We start from the raw sequence: 23,106 nt of genomic DNA, 5'->3' as shown, positions 1-23,106 counted from the left end.
AAATATACGCTCACACATATACGCACATCCACACACATATACGCACATCCACACACATATAGGCACACATACACATATATACTCACATACACACACGCACATTTCATTGTTTTAAGTAATTCCTTTCAAGCATTTTGCATATGTTCTGGATGAGTTTCCCACGGCACATTAGAGAACCTCTATCATTTAAGTAACGCAAATAATTACCTTCTTCGACCCCGCTCCTATGTCACTCCCTTTTTTGGATCCTTAATATTGTTTCTATGAGTTGTCAAGCTTTCCAATCCCCCTTTCGAACGTTACATACTAATTAGATGACCACTACATGTTTTCTTGCACATTCCGATCACGGAAGTTAATTTTGGGCAATAAAAAAAAATTAAAAATTTTGATTCGATTTTATGCATAATTCGATTTTACGCACATTTCAAAAACGAGAATGTGCGTAAAATCGAGGTATACCTGTATTGAGTGTTATTTGGTCATTTGCCACTATTGGAACCGGAAGTCGCCATATTGGATTTCAAAATGGCATTTGAAGGCAATTTCTGGCCTCTGAGTGTCATTCTGGTTAAAGAAACACTCATATTGGGTGGTATTTGGGTCATTTCCGGCAGTTTTTTCCAGCACCAGGGTATCGCCATCTTGGAATTCAAAATGGCATTTGGAGACAATTTTGGCCTCTGAGCATCATTCCGGTTAAAGAAACACCCACATTTGATTGTTTTTGGGTCATTTTCGGCAGTTTTCCAGTCACCAAAAGTCGCCATTTTACAACTCAAAATGTTGTCTGAGGTCGATATTGGGTTTCAGTGCATCATCACGATTTCGGAAATACCTATTTTGGGTGATATTTGGTCATATCCCGCTGTTTCTCAGGAACCGGAAGTCGCTATCTTGAATTTTAAAATGATATTTGGAGACAAACCGGAAGTTTCTATCTTTTATTTAACAATGGCGTCTGGAGTCGAAATTTTTTTTTGCTCTCAAAAACCTCAACATATCAGATTTGGTTCCATTTGCTTGATTGCAGAAATTTGTGTGAAACCCCTCCTTTCAGAATAAGCAGGGGTGTCGAAACATTATAGACATCTTTGTTCCTCCTAAAAATATTGACCTGCCGAATTTCTTTCCATTTATTTGGTTAGTTCTCCAGATGTGCAGAGATTTGTGTTTGATTTGTATGGAACCTCTTCCTTGCAGAAGAGGGAGAGGTGTCGATCCATTATGGACATATTTGTTAGATCTAAAAACATTCACATACAAAATTTGGTTGTATTTGCTTGGTTGGTTCTCGAGCTGTGCGAAATTTGTGTTTCATTTGTATGGGACCCCTCCCTTTTAAAAGAGGGAGGGGTGTGAAACTGTTATTGATATATTTGATACCCCTAAAAACATCCACCTGCCAAATTTGGTTTCCTTTGCTTGGTTAGTTTTCGAGATGTGCATGAATTTTTGTTTCATTTGTATGCGACCCCTTCCTTCAAGAAGAGGGACGGGTATCAAACTAAGATAAGTCACTTTTCTCGGCACCTAAAACCCCTATATAACAAATTTCACGCCGATCGGTTCAGTAGTTTCCAAGCCTATATGAATCAGACAGACAGACAGACAGACAGAGCTGCATTTTTATATGTTTAGATTTTCACTTAAGTACTTCAAAAACTTCTGTACTCGGAAGAATTACGACGTAATTATTCAATTTCTATCGAGGAAAAGTTTGTAATAAATTAATTCGAGTGAACTCATAAAATTTTCCCAATAAAGCGTGAAATTCAGACATATTTTATAAAAACTCATATATCTCTGAAACTGGAAGAGTTAGAAATTTTGTTTACTCTGTAAAGTTTCATAAAATTTATAGATCTACAACTTTGTCGAAAACCGCAAAGCTCTAGCGTGTAAAGGAAAGAAGTTGGCATCGCAACGCCACCTTCGCGGCTAAAATCCGAACAAATTCAAACATCCAAAATGAAGCCCTAACCATGCCAAGAAACTTTGTAGAAGATCGGAAACCGATTGGTCAAACCCCGAGAGCGCCAATAATTTCGTTTCGCTAGATTTCATTCCTGGCCACACAACTAACAACTAAGACATGCTTTCTACTGAGGTGACGAGAGGGCTCAGTAATGGTATCTGGTATAGTAGTCAAAAGATCGCGTTACCAACTTTCTCAAAGCCAACGCATAACCAGTAGTTAGATATCCGCGCGGTCGTAATACAGACTTATTCACATTAATTTTCATTGTTTAAATCAAATTATTAATCCAATTTCCTTTTTTCAAACGCGAGAAAAATCAAGAATTAGAACAAACGAAGAAGCAAGCAATTACCCTGAGGGATACAATCGAACAAAGGTCAATTAAAAAATGATTAAAAAAGGTAACAAACATAAAACAGGGTAAGTAAATGATTGAAGCACAGCAGGTATGTAAAAAAGCAAGTATGGTTAAAATTGTTATTACTGTTTATCAAATATTTCATCAATATTTAAATATATGTGCGGTTGGGACATACCCGACAAATATTACAAACCTAACATATATTACAAAAGGACGAAACTTTTTAACATCAACCACAGATACATCTATTCTTATTTTTTCTTTTCATACACCTTCCTGCAACTACTTTCCCTGTTCCCTTCGACCATCCCCTGTATTCAACCTTGTCTTGCGATACGGCATTTCAACGCAGAATTTATTTGACCTCTCGGGTTACTATGCTGGGATGCCAAATCTAAATCTCTCCTCTGGTACAGCATGGAAAGTGTTTAAGCACTGGAGACTTGGCCCTGCGGTCCCATCTGCACCCAAAAATGAAAATGAAAATGAAACATTTTTCTGAAGAGGGTAGCAGTTTAAAACTTAATAACTAACAGAGAATTTCATGCAGAGATACAGACATGCAAATATTTATATTTTCTCTGACAATCAGGCAGGGTAGAAAGCAAGTATTCTTACATGGCTGCAGATGTGTCATACGAATTCAGTACATACGTTAGCCTAGTAACAGAACACTGTCCCCGAAGACATCTTTTGAAGAATGGTGGCCGGGTTCGGAGCGTTTTTGTAAAATGGAAAGCGAGACATCGAAACATCTGCTGTGCTGATCTGATTTTACTCCAGGACTCAAACTGGAAAATGTGAAAGATTTGGTGCCCCTCGTCAGATAGGAAGTGCATCAAAAGGCTGCAAAGTAGTTGCTCGCTGGGTACGTTGCTTCTAAGTTTGCTTATGAGAAAACTTCACTTAAGTGTCTGAAGACTTTACACATTTCCAGGAACGGTTGAAAAGCCATCCCGATCAGAAGAGTATAACTAAAAAATTACAAAATTCTATCAACGGGAGATACAAATAACATATTTTGATACGATTTTGTATTTTCCCATTTGCTTTTGATAACAAAATTGAATCTACGTGAGTTATAATAACAAATCCTGAAATGAAGTTGTTCTGAAACAAATCTAACATTTTTTTCGTCTCTATCAAAACCTGTTGTTCATAACGATGGTTGTTATTATACTGTTCTATGTGCTATCTAATTTTGTTAGAAAGCTGATACGTTAGTAACAAAGTTTGATATGGGTTTGATATTAGTAGAATATTTTTTGTTATGATTTCTGTTATTTTAACACCTAACGGGATCAAAACTAAAACACAACCTGAAAGGTTTTTCACATAACAAACTAACAGCCTCTGTTACATTTTTGTTTTGTCTTTCTGATCGGGATGATCTATTATTTTTTTTTAGTTTGAGCTCTAGCGCAAATTTTTCGTTTTTGCCGTCCAGTTTACCCTAGAACTTAAACTAAAAAAGTGCAGAAGGTTTCATGACAGTGAATGTTTACAGCTCAAAGAAATTAAGTCTCTGTATCCTGGAAAGGTGAAAGGTTTCGTGAACCATGTTATATTCGAATGGGAACGTGTTGATGCAGGTGCTCGATTACTTAACGACAGTGGTCAGTATATGCGTAAATTCGGAAATCCGCCTAAAGATAACCACGTAATAAAAACTTCAACAAAATCGGGATGTGGTTCAAGAGTTATGAAAGTGATCGCAAGAGTGTTTCAAATCATACTCTTCGGAAAATATGAACCATTGGAGAACACGACCCATCAATACTAAAATACCCTTCAAACGCAACCAATAATATAGAAATTGACAGTCCTGTCCAAATTAATTTTATTTTTAGTGGACTAAAATACTCCTAAAATCAACGGAAAATCAGAAAAAGCATTGTTGCCTCTTTTCTCTCGTCCATTTACTAGCAGAACGATTTTAGTAAAATTTGTCATCAATCATCAATCTTCGAAAAAATATGTTCTGAATTAAATTTAGCAGTATTTTCGTGCTGACTGGAATATCAATAGGAAAATCATCCGAAACAACACTAAATTAATTAATTTAGTTTTCTCAAAAACGAAACGGGATGTCAAACAATGTCATCGGTTTGAAATTCTAAGCTTTTGCACCTATCATTGTAATTGTGGCTTGTGGATTAAATTTGCGTTAAAAGATAAAAGAACACTCCGGTGATTCTTTCGAAATTACATTTGCCCTGCTTTGTTGCTTGTGGTCATTCGAACATCACTGATTCGAAGCTTGAAAGCGCAACCCAGTGCACTTGGTTGCTTCCTACTCAATACCCTACCTCAGAATTGCATTGAATAAATTGCATCTACGATTCTATTCAGCATGAGATTCCAAAGGGGTTGGATGGCATGGGGTATGAGATGGAGAATTCACAAAACACAAAGAAAGCGTTGTTGATGTGGTGTAGTGCAAGAAAAGGTTATGCAGGAAATAGTTTTGCCGCCTCCGTTGCCTTTAGCATGGAAAAAAACCGATTCCGATGCTGTGAGGGCCGGCTAAAACGGATGTCTGCCATTAGCAACAGTTTTTTTATTCGGCTGGTTTGTATCGTGTTGGTTGACCGTTGTTTAACTTTAAAATTTAAGCTAAACTGATTTTTTCTAGAAAACAATGATTTAACAGATTTTACTCACAATACAAAAGTTATAAAATATTGTTCATTTTGAGCAAACCTGCGGTGTGCAAGAAAGGAACCGTACTGCTATTGATTCAGCAGATAATAGCCATTTAAATGCACAATCAGTAACTGCTTCTCCTCCCGAAATACATTAGAGGGTGTTATGGAAGGATGGAAGATTCTTTTTGATTCTACAGGCAACAGTATCGTTTACCTATTCAAAGTGTTAGTGATTGCCAAGTCATGAAAAATACATACATCTCAGCTTACGATGACATTGTTGTTTCTTTACATTCAGATGCAATAGACTGGAGATAGGATTTATGCCACCAGGGCTTGTCTACTCTCCTCATAGAAATACTACCGTGTTGAGGATTATCTTCCACTGCAAACAAAACTGCTCTCACAGGGAAAAAGAGGTATTTTTCGTAGGTTATCTTCCCGGGCGTTGGAACTGGTAAATTCAAAACATCAGCTTTTTAAAATCCTTGTCATTTTCGGTGTCAAGTGGCATCAGACAAATTTTCTAAATAGCTTTTTACGTGAGTTTTACGTCCGCAAGCTCACTACGGAGAAGATCCCATCTTTGTCCATCTTTCCGTTTCATGTCGTGTATGAATTGCAAACGAGATAACTTGCCTTAAGAAATTCCGGCGTATGACGGCTCTGGTATAGCTTGAAATTTCCGTCCAAATATAAAATGGGCTGGAGTGATCGCTGTCAAACCGTTAGGAAGCAGGAGTGAGAGGCCGGGAGTTCAATATTGCCTCTATTTGAGTAAAAATAATAGACAGTTCTTCAAACGTGAATCGATGTTAGGCGAAAATCAACTTCGAATGAGATTTTACCGAGCCCGCCTCCCAGATGCCGGCCAAATGCAGGCTGCGTGGCAGAATGGATGACCGTTCAATTTTTCTCGGTGCACAGTATTCGTTAATAGTGGGTTTATGTCCCTCGATGTGGGAAAGTTCGGCCACTCGTTTGGTTGTTTGAACCTTCAAAATTGGTCGCATCTTCTGAATACAATATCTGTACGAAGCCGCGACAGCTAATAAATCTTTGGAGTGCACCCATGAAGAAATCCAAACTTAGATCCCAAACTGCCTCAAGGTGTATGGCTCGCGTCTCAATGACACAAAAACGCAAACGTAGCACTTGGTGGTCGACGTGTTTCATGGAAGTGAGTACGGGTCCCATGAATCCTACCGAGTCGAATATTTTGGCAATTTAGCAAAGTGTCTGATTTAGGATAGCCCGGACAATAAATATAAAAATATCTTCCTTGGTTAACGTATCGGCACCTGTGAGTACGTTGTCACTTCTTCTGCAAACAGTAAAAACATATCCCGTTTCACCGAAGTGTATCGTATCGATCGGCAAGGTTTGTTTTATAAATGATTTGCATTTCCAAAATGCATAATTAGCACTGCAATGTGGACAGGTTTCAGCAGAAGTTACTCAAGAGCTCACACGAGTCTTTGGCTCTACGAATTTTCCCAACTGAGTTCTTGTTGCAGACTTGAGCGTTGTTTTAGTAAGAGGATGAATTTTCTCAAATACTCGACACCTTTCACGTAAGAAGTTCAATGTCGAATCAAAGCTCGACAACAGTCCGGTAACTGGAAAACCTAGATTTTTCAATGCCTTCATATTATTGGTACATGCATAATCCATTTCGGTTGCATTTTCGTTGACGAGTTATGCTTATCAATTATAAGCCGACGATCTTTGAAACGCTCAACCAGTAGGGGAAAGTAGGTAAAGACGGACATACCAAGGTTTAATCTAAATAATTACTTAGGTATTGCTATTTAGATCGCAGTAGTCATACAAATTGAAACTTAAGGTCATTTGTTTTCATAATCATTTTTTGTATTAGTGAACTTCCTCCAAGTTTTATGTGTTTTGGGTCTTCAAAAATAAGACTACAAATTGCTGTTTTTTGACATGGTTGGGAAAGACGGACACTTGGGGTGGGTAAGATGGACACTACGAAGGTAAAGGTGGACACTCACAAAAAAGATGTAGTACGTTAAGTATTCTTTTGATTTATGTGTTAAGGGCTGGCCATACATTACTCTACGTTATAAGAGTCCATCTATACATCACGTGCACAGTTTGAGAGGATGGGTTCCGATGAAGGCGAAAATTCTCCGCCTAAATGGCTTGTTCTAACTGCTAAGTGATTAATATCTGCTGGTTTCTCTCGCGGGTGTACTTTGTGAACATCTGTAGTACACAACAGATGCTACATGTGAAAATTTTTGGAAAATCCGTGTGTCCATCTTTCCCTACCTTAGTGTGTCCGTCTGCCCGACCTGGTTGTAAATTTTTCAAACGATCGTAGCTCTTCATTGGAACATCGAAAATCTGCTGGATTTCCACTAGAAAACCGAGGAGACTAATTAATCACTATACTATTGTGAACAAATGAAAACACGTAAGGTTCACGAGTTTTTCACTATTTTCCGTGAAATAAAAATTACATCAAATTGCGCGTTCACGAAAATATTCTTTGTTTTACTTACAAATTTGACAGTTTGCTTGCTAAAAACCGATAATGCAACTCAAAAGCATTAACACACTATAAAGAAGGTATTCGCATCACTCAACTATCATAATACATTCTAGTTTGTGAAATATTAAAAGTGTCCATCTTACCCGCAGTGTCCGTCTTTACCTACTTTCCCCTAGTGTAGGCCAAGCTGCGCCGTAATCATTGTTGTTAATGATTTCCTGATCAAAGATTCTCGGAGACTTGCCCGTTAATGAGTTCAGAAGGTGAAAGAGCTTTATAGCAGGTGAATTCGAGCTGTAGCACGCCATTATCGTCGCTAACATCGACTTAAACGCGTACCAGTTTCCGTACGAACCACCAAACGACAGCAATGGTACCTTCAATGGTGCCACGATTGACAAGGCAGGTAATTCAACCGTCGACTGTTTCTTTTTCGAGGAAGTCTCTAACAATTTAGTAATTTGTCGTTGTTGTTAAACGTTGTAATCGGCATTCACACCCTCGACAATCTTCAACTGTAGCTGTAAAAACTGTTTGTACTGTAGACTTTGATTCGGATCGTTGTCAGTTTCTATCGCAGTCTCCACTCGCTCCGATGGTTTGTAGCTGGTTTTGTATCACTCTAAATTCAGCAGCCATCTTCATTTTCGTGTTTTAATCCTTTTTATTTTTTTCCTGTTCACTAATTGTAACATGTGCACCGATGATTGCCCCAGTGTACAACAGTGAGTAGTGCTTTCGACAGAATTGTTTTCGACAATATTTTTATTTTTCCCACTTTTCGTTGAGATTGGCGTACGCGCTATGCTCTTCAGATCAATTAAACAACGCAACCTCAATCAAAACAAAATTACAGAAAACTGACACATCGGCATTTGGCGAAAAACACTATCGTTTCAAAATAAATTTTTTGCATCAACCGATTAGAAATTCTTTTACGCTAAAATTTATGTAACAAAAACAGCCTTTTGTTTACGATACACTATTGAAAAATTGGTAAATTACATCGATTGTCTCAATCATACCGAGCAACCAATCCCTACCTCGCTTTCTAAGCACAGCCGACTCTAACGGATTCATCCGATCTGATTTGTAAACGATTTGTTGTTGTTGTTTTTGTTCTACTCGAGGTCGCTTTTTGTTCCTGATATTTTTTTACTTTCCTTTCCATTCCCTGTTACTCGACGCTTCACCCTCTTTCCAAATTACTGACGAAACCTTGATATAAAAGGCACCATTCGAACATTTCACCCCATCATTTTCATTCCAAAACTGTACCGGTATCATACGCCACGCCATTGAATTTCTCATTCGTTCATTGGCCGGCAAAGCGGACAGTTCTTTCTGGAGCAGTAGAAAGCGGGTGGTAGCGAATATTAGTTGCTTATCAAAGCGCCGCCATCGAATTAAATTCTTCATTCGTTCATTGACCGGCAAAGCGGACTGTTCTTTTTGAAGCAGCAGAAAGCGCGCGTCATCGAATTAAATTTCTCACTCGTTCATTGGCCAGCAAAGCGGACGGTTCTTTCTGGGGCAACAGAAAGCGGATGGCCGCTTATAAAAGCGCACGCCATCGAATTAAATTTCTTATCCGTTCGTGTTTGTGGGTGTGTGTGTGGGTAGCTATAACGGGTGTTTTTCGAAGGTTTAGTATTTTCTCGTTTATTCATTAACACTTCATTGAAAATATTAAAAAGCCTGAACGAACACGGTTGTAAATTCGACTTTAGAGCAGCGATTCAGCTAGTCTCTCTTCATTGAGGAAAAATTACTGCCGATAAATGATCAACCCTTTTTTGATAGAAATTTCGTTTAGATCAAAACAGGTTCTTTAAAATGCCATAAATTATCGGTAAAAAAAGTACCATAAATTATTGGTTAAGTTTTCTCTATGAGCATACATATAATTTTCGTTATTGTTTCTCGGTGCGCGTTTTCGTTTCTCGTACAGAGAGAAAAAACAAGCTTGTCTCTATCAAAATATTTTCCTGTCACTCGCTAAAACCTTTGTAACAACTACGCAAAAGGCGTGTAATTAAGTCCTTGCTTTTTTAAGTTATTGATATAGACGTAATTTCTTAAAAGACATGATATTATATGCTGGGCTGGAGCTACCCTAGCACGAGTTTTATGGGTTTAATATCAAACAATTTTCAATCTTAGAATTTCTGCATGAATCTTTCTGATCTCCAATTTCAGATAGTTTCGTTGATTTTGCTTTTTGCTAAGGAAGAAAATTTTTATCAAATTCACCAAAATAAATTCTTGGACAATTCTTGGTAATGCAGCTACGACAAAACAATATCGCACGCTTAGCCTTGGGGCCTTGGGTCAATTTATGTTTGACTGATTTGATGTCTTGAAGGTAAAGGTTCTTCGAAAAGTTTGAAAGAACTCTTCATCTTGAACAAAATGAAAACTGATGTCTTGAAAGAAAACATGCAACATGTTGAAAGCAACAGTACCGTACAGTGTATTTAGCAACAGAGCCGCAGGTCTCTCGACGTCTATGATTGCAGCGGTACACTTCTATTCGTACATTTCAGCGGTACACTTCTATTCGTGCTGCAGCGGTACTATTCGTTTTGCAGCGGTACACTTATATTCGTACATTTCTATACGTGTGCGATCGAGAAAAAACTGGATTGCTGCTACTGATGGCGAATAAAAGTTTTTCTCATGAATTATCCAAGAAAAATTGTACATTTTTGCAACGGTTATAAGTTATAAGTTATTTTTATTTAATTTCAGTTTCGATATCCGCTAAATATTCGTGACTGGATAATATCGAAAGAGTAAATTCCTAGATATACAAATTTGTAGAAGAGTAAGCGCCGGTGAATGCTTGTAAATTTTTCGTTAATTGACTAAGATTCATTTAAAATCTTTTTCAAAGTTTGAACATTGTTAGATGATTTTTTTTCAATTAAAACTTGACAAATAATATACGTATATTAGCTGTCCTTGTAATACAGTGAATGTAATTGTTTGCAAAAGAGTAAAAGAACATATAATAAATTCGATTTAGTTAGAGTTTAATAACACAAAATCATTCATTGGGATAACGTAAGTATTCTTGGATTAGGTTTTTAAGGTAATAGAGGTAATTCTGATTTGGACACATTACGAGAAATTCTTGGTGACAACGATATGCTTTTGCCAAAAAAAGTTGTTTGCACAACAAAATACTACAGGCATAACATCGCCTAATGTAAACAAAATTTTTTCAAGTGCTGTTAAATATATATTTAAAAATTCATTTTAGGGAAAAGCTGAGCAGAAAAAATACGTGGGTCAGTGGACAAACGAGTTGATTCTGTTTGCGGGATCTGTTACTCTTGTAACAAAAATCCCTCCAATTACAGTGTTTAGTCCCTCACGTCACCATTCCATATACAACCCTCTTGCTGTATACCTTGCAGTATTTTACACTGTATTTTTTTTTTTGATTATTTTACACTGTATTTTTTTTTGAAATCGTTCTGGCTCTAAAACTCGAAACAAGTCATATGTTCTGCCTGTAAAGGAAAATCTAACTTATGGAGTTTCTCCTGAGTTTTCCGATACTTATTGTGTAAGTTGTTCATAATTCGAAAGAAAGTTTCTCAATCAGCTGATGTGAAAGTTCATAATTCATGAACTGATAAGGTTGCAATGCTTAAATATATTCAATAGGGAATTTCTAGCAAAAGATAAATATTATCATTAATGTCAGTGGAAATTTGAAAAGGATTCATGCAGCGCCTTTCATATGATTTCAATTTGTATTCTACTGAACAAAGCGAATTTATCTGTCAGTTTTATTTGAACGCCAGCTTCACCGGAACCTACAACGAAGCCGCACAATTTACGAGCCGAAAGGGTAGACTAGAGGAAATAAAACACCGATGAAAAGAAAATTGATCCATAATGAACTAAAGAGGAAATCAAAAATCGAAAGGCGATAGGATTCACGGTGAATGGGGTTGTAAATATTTGATCGCATTCGGAAGGCATCGAACCTCCTTCCGGTGTGTGGTGATATGCCGGTCGGAAGCCAGCAGGGCAAAAGATCAGCTGTAATGGGGTTAGGGGAAGTGTAGGGTTATCATGACTCTGGAGAAAGGTTTTGGCTCTGGAAAGAATGTGGTTCTGCCGTACATGTCCAAGACAATAGAAAAACGGTTCGCAATTATAATCACTTCTTCATCCAGTAGAATGGCTAGTTTTGTGACCATTAATATCATTGAATGTCACATTAGTTGTATGAGTAGAGATTTATCCTGCCACAAGTGCATGTATTATATGCTCTGTGAATATATCTCTATCTTCGTCTTTAGATGGTACATAAAAGTTGATGGTATAAAAATGATGTCAGCTGAAGATGGACTGCCGTGTGCCGGTAACATTCTTTTCTTTTTATCTCTTAAGTAGAACATGTCTGGCAAATGGTAACTTGTAGGACAGCTGCGCTACGATTAGCTATTTAATGGCAGCTGGAAATAATCATCGGATAGCTGCAAAAAGTGAGACTGTGAATTTAGCTTCTTTACGGGTTGCTGTATTCGGGAAGTTGGGCCATCGGTGGGATTAGTTTTAATTTGTTGTGGATTAATATAGATTCCTTTGTTACGAGCGGATAAAGTTGTCTGTGTATTCTTAGCAGCGTAACGAGACGGGTATCAGGCCACGCGTTGATTTATAACCTTGTTATTAGTCTTGTACCACGTTTAAGCTGGCAGGCTATTCTATTTGTGTGTCAGAAGCTGCCTATTGAGCATCGCTGCGTTACCAATTGACTGGTTTCATACGAAAATAGTATCGATACAGTTTGGTGGCTACAGATATGAAACAAAATGAAATAATCCCCATGTTTGTATGAAAAACTTAGTTTATACTTACATTGACACATTGAGGAAGCACGTTAGCAGGAATTCGTTGTAGATTGCCATCGAGATGAAGCGACTTTCGTTGAACTCGGAGGGCGCCTTTCGCACCATGATGCAGAGGCGGACGCCCCACGCCAGGAACAGCACTTCCACTGTTGTTGTGGTCGATTATTGATTTGCCACGTGCGGTCGGAATCGAGAGGGAAAAGGAAAAGAAATCACGAACAAAGCATTAGCGAAAGTGGAATGTGTATCGAATATGCCAGTTCGTTGTAAAATAAGGTACAAACAACAGTAAAGATTATAGCTGCTCACGGGGCTGGTATTAAAGTGCTTTCGCTACCGGTGGAGCGTTGTTTTTTTTTACAAAAATCGGTCCAATGTTACATTTTTTTGGGAGGGGGTGGTAAGCTTAGTTTACCTAAAATAATTTAACAAAGTGCACGATCCTTATTAAGTAAACTGTGTAAACAGATTGTGCACATTTGTAGATGATGTTTTAAATATAAAATAATATAATACTGTGCACCCTGTGGAATTAAAATTCAAAGAAAAACTAGATGCAAAACAATTTCATTTTTTCAAATATTGAATTAGGAAATTACCTCGATCACTAGAGAGTAAATCAAGAGCTATTGATTTAGCTTTGCTATTACATTTTTCTTCTTAGAGAAACGGTGTGGGAGATCTATCTTTCACTGCAAAAACAACTGCTCTCACACTGGTGGGCAAAGCGACGCACTCACTTGAAGAGAGCTGTATCTGAGTAGCCTGAAAAAACACCGCCGTGGTATCTGAAATATCTCTTCAGAGAGATAACAAACTGGTGTGATCTTTTTCACACGAGAGAACAATATGTTCAATAACTATACAACAGAGCTCATACTTTTTTAGCTTTTACTAGCTTTTACTGTGTTATTCAAATGAGGGAAAAATCTAGGCAGGAAAGGATACCGAAACTGAAAATAAAAAATCTGGCCACCCGTCACTCATGTTTGCTCTTCGAATGTTATCGAATTTATTACAGCAGTGTACAACGCGGCGTACTTCTGTGTATTCTTCCTAGAGTGATTCACCACCTTTATTTCCCTCAGCTGTGGTGTAAGCAGCTAGTGTGTTAGTTTTTCTGCGAGCAGCAGGAACACAGCAAAAAGAGAAAAAAGTGTAGTGCAAAAATGCAGCGCTCATGCGGGGCAAGAAGTAAACAATGAATACGCTACTCTTCTCACATATTGAAATGAATACCAAGCCTGACAGAGGCGAAGAACTCCTAGTTTTGTAGGTTTTGTTATTTTTGGTTTATCTTCTTTCGTGGTTTATGTATTTTTTGACGTGGGACTACGTCTTTGTCTTCTATACCGGTATGCATTCTGTAAAATTGGAAACGAAACTGGCAAATGTTGCATCAGATTTCAAACGATAATAACTACATAATCACATGATGGATAACAATAACCAATATGTTGTTGGATAGATAAAATGTTGAACAATTTTGTAATACGCTTGTTATCAATTTTTTTTCTTTGCGGTAAAAATCGATCAAAAGTCAAATTTGAAAAATCTATATTGAGCGTCTTGGCAGAGTGATTTAAGAAATCAGAAGAAAGAATTATAAGTTTCCGTTAGACTCTTCCAGAAATTTGAGAACTGAATGTTGAATTTAGTCCGTACAAATACTTATTTCGACTGTGGCAAAACGTAAATCCTGTTTATTATTTGTAGTAGGTAAAATGAAAATTTAGCTCTCTTAATTTAAGTTAGGTAGGGAATTACGCGATTACCATACCATGTCTGGGGTTTTTGGGAAGAAGACTGAATAGCCATAAGGGGTGGTTACCTGCGTTTTTGTTGAGAAGCGTGGATGAGTGTTGTATATAAATTACTAAACTTTCAGCTACCTCTTATTTCCATAAATTATTAACGGGGCGGAGCAGGTGAATGTTATTCGAAGATAGTGGATGTTCCTCATTAAAAAAATGTTCAGCCACTTTTGATTTGAAAAGGTGTGGTGGGGCATTTTTTGAAACTTTACTTGCTTTTGTAACTTCTGCGAAATGTTCTTTGAAACGTATCCCTAGGTTACGTTCAGTTTGTCCAATGTAAACCATATCACAGTGACTGCGTGCAATTTCATAAATTCAAGCTTTGTTCAGGATATCAATAGGGTCTTTGGTAGACCCCAATTTTGTTTTGAAGTGGGTATTTCTACTAGTGTAGACAATATCTATCCGAAATTTCCTCAATTTTGAATGAAGTGGGTGTGCCAAGTTAACGTCATATTCAACGACTACCCTTTTCAGATCTTCTGTTATTGGGGTGAGTGTTGTAAAAGATTTCCGAAACTAAGCACGATTTTTTTATCAACAATGGCTTGAATGATACTTTCGTTATTGCTCTTAAGTTTGGCAATTTCGGAAATATATTCCAGTTCCTTTTGCTTGGCTACTTTACTTAGACGCAAAGTTTCCATGCGGTGGATCATATGATGGAAGGATGCCATTTTATGCTGGAAGGGATGGTTTGAAGAGTTAGGTATTACCCGTTTTGTATTCGTGGGTTTTCGATAAATTTCCAATTCCGTAGACTTTCTGATTACAACGACGTCCAAGAAAGGGAGTCTGTTGTTAAGTTGTTTTTCAATTGTGAAGTTAATATTTTTATGGGTATTATTAAGGGATATGAAAAAAGTTTCTAGATCCGCCCCTTTCAAGATACCAAAAATATCATCCACATACCTCCACCATCGAATCGGTAGGTAAGAGGTTCCTTCTCTAATGTACTTTCTATATTTGCCATGAAGAGTTCACATAGAAAAGGAAAAAGAGGATTACCCATTGGTGCCCCTTTAGTCTGTTTGTAAAATTTACCACGAAATGTGAAGGAGTTTTCTTTCATGCAAAGGCGTGAAAGCTTCAAAAAACTGCCAACTTTCTTTTTCCAAGCATTATCAGAATATTTTGAAAGAAGCCAGTCCTCTAAAAGGTTTAAGGTTTCATTCACTGGAACGCTAGGGTATATAAGGCCGTTACGTCAAATGAAACCATTATCTCATCAGATTGGATGTTACCCGAGGATCTTAAATTTTTAACGAAATCTCCGATGCTCTTAACTGATCGACTTGGAAATTTCTTGGGCATAGCTAGAAATTCTTTTACCAGCCATTTAACCAATTTTTCTGTGCGAGCTCCTACCGCTGAGATAATTTCTGTCATTTCATTTCCAGGTTTGTGAATTTTTGGGAGACCCTTTATTCTTGGAAGAGCTAGATTTGAAACACGAAGATTTTGTAAAGGATTGCCCAAAACGGGTTTGCATTCTTTAATTGTATTTTTGACACGTTTCATCATATCGGTAAGAGGATTAAGTCGCAGTTGCTAATATGGACCTTCATAAATTTTTTGGGTCATTTGTTCATCATAGTCAGACTTGTCCATGATGACGATTTTGTTCCCCTTATCTGCTGTACGAACTAAATTCAACATTTAATTCTCAAATTTCTAGTAGAGTCTAACGGAAACTTATAATTCTTTTTTCTGATTTCTTTTCGATAAAAAGGGTCAAGGACAAGTTTACGCGAACAATGAACCAATCACATGGGAGCATTCTTAGCACAGACGACATGAATATACACCAACCATTCCCTGTGATATTTTCTGTATCAATATCAAAAAAAAATTGGAGGAGTCTCCCCGTCCCAATTTTGACGTCTCGAAGGTAAAGGTATTTCGAAAAGTTTGAAACAACCTGTTTTCTTGAACAATTTTTGAACCTGCTATTAGAGCGTAATAGAAACTGATGTCTTGAAAGAAAACATGCTGGTAAAAGCAACAGTACCGTAGAGTATATGTGGAGCAATGCGCCGCTAGTTTCTCGTCGTTTCTCATTGCAGCGGGCACGACTTCTATTCGCGTGCATTTAAAACTGCAATGCTGCTACTGATGACGATCGAAAGTTTATCTAATGAATATGATTACCATAAAAACCATAAATTAATCAACAAGAATTGAACATTTAAGCAACGGTTATGAGTTATTTTTATTAATTTTTATCTCCGATATTCCTATTGTTAAAGCAGTGATGAATGACTGCCGCTGCAGGTAAAATTCCTATATCCTTTGCGATCAAAGGCCATTCAAAATAAGCCAACATATGATGGTAAGTTTTCCTAATGGTAAATTCTGTTGATTTGAGGGGAACATCTATTCGTACACGGAAAAGGAGAGTTTAAAGCAACTTAATTGTCTATCTAAAAACTTATTTTAAAAGAAACCTAAGATGACCGATTTTTTTAAAACCACTTTTCGTTTTCAAAATGATTTTTTAGTGTAAGATCTCAGATTCAATGTCGTCAATCTTTTTTTATAAAAGTTTAGACACTTTCTAAAAGTAATCTTTTCTCTATCTCTTATCTCTAATCTCTCTGAGCAAAGTTGCTTAGGATAGTAAGGCCTACACACTCACAAAGTTTCATTGAATTTTGATAGGATGCTGCCAACTTCTGGTCGAGGGCTGAAAGTCTTTCACAATCTTGCTCGAATTTCGCACAACCAATGTGTGACTTGCGCAACGCAAGATTTTTACAATGAATACATTGACATAGATCGGAACCAAAGATATATCAAACACAAAAAATCGTGATGTTTTGGTAAACTTCGGTTTCAGGCAAACGACCGAGTTTTGGGACACTTAAAAAACCGTGGTTCATTCTCATGGGCCGGTTCATATGAACGGCTCTTGAGATGTTCGCCCATCGCTGATGGATGACACCGTCTTTTACCGAAACAGCAATCAGCATTCATCGTTATCACTTACCACAGTACTAGTAACGTGGAACCTATCAATAAAAGTTATATTGTACACACTACTACAATGTACTGTTTCATCCCCCTCTCTCTCTCTCACACACACATACAAACATTGTTTATATCGTAACCATACCATATGTTGCAATGTATCTAGCGTCTCCATATACGGACAAAATATTGGAGAAATTGAAAAAAAAAATCAAACTCATTTTATTCAAGTTTTCCCCGATTGAATATTTTAAAACGACTCATTTGAAAACTTAGATCCTAGACTAACTTTTAGTAAAGAAAAATCCGAGATGCAATGAAGTTGCATAATATTCCGATTCTGACACGGCATGAAGCATCATGCAATCTAAATAGAAAGTGTGGGAAAAACCCAATGTTGATTTGATAGGTGGAGATGAAAGCTACTGTTGATAGCATTGAAACAGCACTGTACTTATAGCACACGACATTTTTAGCCTATAGGAACACCTGTACAAACTTTCCGTCATATCAAAAGCGACAAGCAACGTCTAAAACTGTTTCTGCAAAGAGAGGCAGCAATCAATTCGTCGCTTGACAAGCTGAATTAGGACGCCCTGTTGTATGCTGTACTTACTTGACGTGAACGTGTGGTCCCACCAGTCAGTTTTGCATAGGAACGCTTTCAGGTGGTCTGCCGTCCGACCGACGATGACGACCGGGGGTGCCACGAGGGTCCGCACCAGCAGGGCAATTGCTACGAAGCCGCAGAGCACTCCCAGCCGTTTGAGCAGATATGCATCGGTGATTTTAACCGCTTTCGCTGAGCGGACGCGAAAGATGACCGATATCCTGTCGGAGCCAGCAGCACATGAAAGATTAGTGAATAAGTATGGCATGAGTGGACTAAATTCGAGCGGGAAATTTTCGGAACGTTCAGACAAGGTTTGTTTAAAAACGTACGCTCGCATCGAGCACACTTTATCGGCAATGAATGAAACCGAATCACGACATACACCCAATTTATAAACTAATTTAAAATTCTCCGCTGGAAAATATCGCACCGCTTTATCTTTATGCAATTAAACTAATGTATTCGATCGGAAACAGCTTTCGCAAAATTGGGCTCGGATCGTCCTTGTGCTGATACGAACAATTTACTCAGAAGCGTAAATTGGTGCTCGATTCGGTTTCTCCATTTGTCCCCGAAATCATACCGGATTTCCAATATTGGTTATACGCTTACCTCCACGTTTTGAGCATCAGGGCACCGTACGTAAGCGAGAATCCTATTTCACGTAACCAAACTCGGGCAGTGCATGTGTAGAGCGACGGGGGCGGGTACATCACGATTGACTGAAATTAGAAGGGATTTCGAAATACAGAATAGAATCAGTTTGACATTATCCTACAAGGCAGCAGTTTTTTTTATCAGATAAAATGAATACAATGATGTCACTAGAGATGGCTAGGAGAGTGAGGTCGTATAAAAAATCATGAATCATTTTAGATTTGTAGACTAATGTATCGGTTGGAAAATTTTCACTATCAGTATGCACAAATGCATGTTAAAATGTGACATGTCTACGATACTGAATAACATAAACTGCATCCCAAAGCACGTGACACAATAAGGCCCCTCTGCTATTTACTAATGGCATTCGGACGATTGGTAAAAGCCGGCGCAAGAAAGAAAAAATAGGATTCTTGTTCGCTTGAACTAAAGTATGGGAAACCCATTTTTGCCAGTAGGAAATCCAATAGGTACCAATCACCATTATGGGCTTCTGCTGGGCCAAAACCGTTGCCAAACTGCTATTGTACGGCGTTCTATCGACAAGCCCTTTGGATTGGTTGCAGCGTAGCATGAGGGCAAAAACCAATGTTTGTAACATCCTTTCTATGCGACTCGAATGTGCTAGCACAGCAGCGGCGAACTAGCGTCAAATTCCAATTACCATCGTATTAGGTTAATGTCTTATGTAAAATGAATGAACTGCAGTGTGGTGTAACAATATCTTTCAAAATTTGCTGCAAAGTCTCGTATCTTATTCGAGTCGAAATATGATAGCAATGTAGTGGGGTATTTTATCAATTTTCGTCAGTCTACCTCTACTATGTTTTTTTTTATCCTCCGTTAGTAAGTGGTCGAATCTATTATTTTCATTATATTTTTCTACTCTCTGTCTTATTTGAAATAAAAAGAAAAATTTTGAAAAGTTAAACAGAACTTATAAATGCAGTTGTAAAATTTTCCTTTCATAGTTCCTCTTTGGTCAACCTTTTTCCACAGTTGGCATCATTTGGGTCAGTTCGTCAATAGTTAGCAAAGAGAAAAGGAAAGCTTGTTAAACTTATCTATTCGTACTAGTTTCATTGCAATAAATTGCTGATAAACGAACTCCATTATAACACCGTTCAAAGTGTAAGTAGAACCCTAACGCTATTAGTTCCGCGTGCTCCGAAGCAAACTGATACCAGTGATGTCATTTTTGTAGATGTGTTGGATGCACCTTTGTATACACGAACACGCGAGAAAGTGAGGTGTCGTGCTTTTTTCTCGATGTGTCGAAGCTTCTGCTTTGTTTGGAATTTTAAAAACGATTTGTTCTTCCACGATTTGATAACAAATAGAAATCAAACATTTTACCGTGTTTAAAGTGCCAACAACTAGTAACATCTATTTTTGAGAAGCTTTTATTTTTCGGGACGTTACAACGATCATTTCTCAGCAAGGGGTATCCTCGCTCCATTGCACAATGGTCCAGAAACCAAATTTAGGGGGAAATTTGGGACTAGAGCTCTATAGAAATGTTTTAGAAAAAAACCTTCCTTCCTCAAAGTTGTTATATATGATAAAGCACTTATAGAAAAATTATCAAAAAATAGGACGACCAAAATATTCTATGCAATCGACTATCTAAGTTTTTATCTTTGTAAATAGAAGAAAAACTTGTTCTATAATGTTAGAGCTCCCTTAATTTCAAGCAACTTTGTAAAAAAAAAAGTTTTTCTCTATCTTTGAAATTCAATTTGAAAACATGATAAAAATTTCAATAATTTTATACATTATGCTTATAACAGCATACAGATTTATTTTTTTGGTATTTTTTCTTATAACTAGAAGAAACTACCTTTAATTTGATCCAAAACGATCGAAAATCGATCAACTGGTTCAAAAGTTATGAGTTTTTTGACATTAAATATAGCCGTTTTCTATGGTCACCGTATTTCGGAGCTAGTCCTCCAAACAACCCAACGAAAAGCTACGGGTTTGATTATTTTCAACATATATCCATCCCTGCGATTTTGAGCACAATTGAAGCACTTTGGGTGACAAATTTCGAAATAGAGTGACCATAAAAACGACTGTGCTCGATGTATTTGATTTTAAAAATTATCATAACTTTTGAACCTTTTGATCGATTTTCGATCTTTTTGGATCAAATTAAAGGTGATTATTTCTAGTTATAAGAAATAATACCAATAAAATAAATCTGCGTGCTTTTGCAGGCAAAATATATGAAATTATTGAAATTTTTGTCATGACTTAAAGTTGAATTTACTCAAATTTGAAAAATAACATATTTAAAAAAAAAATCCATTCATAGAGCCAAGAATGCGCTTCAAAATGAAACCAAGATATATTTTTTATGTTTGCCCCAAAAAGAATGACAAACAAATAAAAAGTATATATTTTGATGAAAAACTTTGATATTTCTGATATAAGCATTGCAAATTGTTACTCTTAAAAAGCAGTTTTAAGATAAAAATTGAAATTAAAAAGTTAGAGCGCAAAATGTGTTTTTTCATTATAAATCGGTTGTTTTTAAAGATATAGAAAAACTTTTTTCTGCAAAGTTATTTAAAATTAAAGAAGCTCTAACATTATAGAACAAGTTTTTCATCTATCTACAAAGATAAAAAAGATAGATAGTAGATTGCAAAGAAAATTTTGGTCACCCTAATTCTTGATCATAGCGCTTTATCATAGGTAACAACTTTGTAGAAGAAAGTTTTTCTCTTAAACATTGCTATAAAGCACTAGACCCGAATTTCCCCCAAACTTGGATTCTGGACCATTGTGCATTGTAACGGAACATTATTTCGATACATTATCATATTTACAGCAGCCGAAAATGAACCACACCTTGGAACGATAGACAAAAAATCAAAGAATATATCTAATAGTTTTTAGGAAACGAGCTAGTCCAAGAAGTTGAATGAGAAAATACAATTTGTGCAATGGTTGCTTTTGAAACCATGTAAAAACTTTTGGATGACCCGTAATCCCTGAATGATACTGATATTTTCAACAGAGGTCAGGCGTTTTTTCAAATAATAATATGTGAACATTCATAAATGACGTAGCATTTGAGGGGGAGGGGGGGTTTGCAGTTTTGTGACGAAATGTGACGAGAGGGAGGGTGGGGGTTCGAGCCAAGCTATGTAGCAAACATGAAACTAAGAAAAAAAATTGTATTTTTTCTAATTGTTTTTTTCTATCACTGTTTTGTCTGCTTAGGGTCATTTTGATTCCTTCCTTGTCTTTTCTTGTTGTTCATTAATGACTCAAGGTATGTTTTGGATAATAAAATTTGCAAAAAAAAATTATGTGGGACGGGGGGGGGGGTTGTTATAAACCTACGTAATTATCTAGAGGGGGGTCCTGACTTTGTGACGAAATGCTACGATGGAGGAGGAGGGGGCCAAAAAAACCTAAAAAAAAGCTACGTCATTTATGGATGTTCCCTATTAAGATTTTTAGATTGTAACGTCAGTCATGCATGGTTTACCGTTAAATGATTAAATACTACAAGGTATGCACCCCTAGGGATTGTATGAAATGGTGACGTAGGACTAAATCGTCGGCTTCGTGCACCACTGGCACAACTCAAAATTTTGCATTTTTGATGGCAAACGATGCAAAATATGGTTAAATTTCATCCTACGAAACCCCGTTTCAAAATTTCCAAAAAATCCAGAGTTATGAGTAGAAGTGCCTTTGCTGTCCAAATCAAAATTCCTCCATAAAGTAAGTAAAAATAAGGTTTTAACTTGAACAACGTGCAATATGTGCATAATGGACCTAAAAGTATTAAATGAGGATTGGTAATCTTAAACTTCGAAGTTTTCTTGAAAATCGAAAAATAAATTTTCGACGCAAATTTTCAAACGCGTTTTTCTCGAAACTATGATTTTTGAGTGGTGCCAGTGTTGCACGAAACTGACGAAATGTATGTATTATATGCTGCGCTAAACTGTTCATAGGCAACACTTGTAAAACTAACGATGCATGAATACGTGAAAATTTTACACTAGTAGTAGTTGCGAAAATTCTCATAACTCTTATCTTCAAGCATCTATAGTTCTGAAAAGAACCGATTCCATAATCTTCAGTTGGAAATTCGTGCTACAGAACGCTGATAATCGCACCATCGGTAGCATTGAATATTTTGCTTGACCGCGCATAATAAAGTTTGCTCTCCGCTGTGCCCTCCAGTAGCTGTGCCAGCTAAATATTCTGCAGCGTACGATGGTAACTGTTGCTGCCGTAGGCAAAATAAAGGCAACATGTTCCGTAGTCTTTTGTATCGAGTTCAGAGTAGATTTTTGCCATTAGGGCGTGGCCACGCAGCTTGGAGAAAGACAAACAAACCAAAACACCTTCGATACTACTGAGTGATTTTCATAAGCATCAAAAGAAAGTTTTGCTTTCCCGATGCGAAAATCACTCTGGTTTTTAGATTAACTAATTTTCGTTACTAATATTTGACTGATAACGGTGTTCGAGTGGGCACAAACAAACAATTAAACCGGAAAATCACTCAATTTAGCAGTTAAAGTTCTTGAAATGAGGGTTATATCTTGCTGTGATAAACTATTCATATGCAACACTACCGTTTATCTTTGGTGCGCCCTGGTCGTTATTGTGAAAATGATTATTGAGAAATAGAT

The 23,106-nt window shown here is 37.1% G+C and overlaps 1 protein-coding gene across 1 annotated transcript in view; it reads right to left on the bottom strand.

Annotated features, from left to right (window-relative positions):
- LOC129725269 (uncharacterized) overlaps window positions 1–23,106 on the bottom strand; it is a 624,604-nt gene that overhangs the window by 68,073 nt on the left and 533,425 nt on the right. The window contains exons 10-12 of the mRNA XM_055680865.1: window positions 18,395–18,504; window positions 17,786–18,000; window positions 12,390–12,528 (exon numbers count right to left, since the gene is read on the bottom strand). Of these exons, the coding sequence (XP_055536840.1) occupies window positions 12,390–12,528; window positions 17,786–18,000; window positions 18,395–18,504 (464 nt within the window). The remainder of the gene's footprint in view (window positions 1–12,389; window positions 12,529–17,785; window positions 18,001–18,394; window positions 18,505–23,106) is intronic.

The sequence above is a fragment of the Wyeomyia smithii genome, chromosome 2, assembly GCF_029784165.1.
Source record: "Wyeomyia smithii strain HCP4-BCI-WySm-NY-G18 chromosome 2, ASM2978416v1, whole genome shotgun sequence".
Lineage (NCBI taxonomy): Eukaryota > Metazoa > Arthropoda > Insecta > Diptera > Culicidae > Wyeomyia > Wyeomyia smithii.
This window is presented reverse-complemented; position numbering and strand designations above follow the sequence as displayed.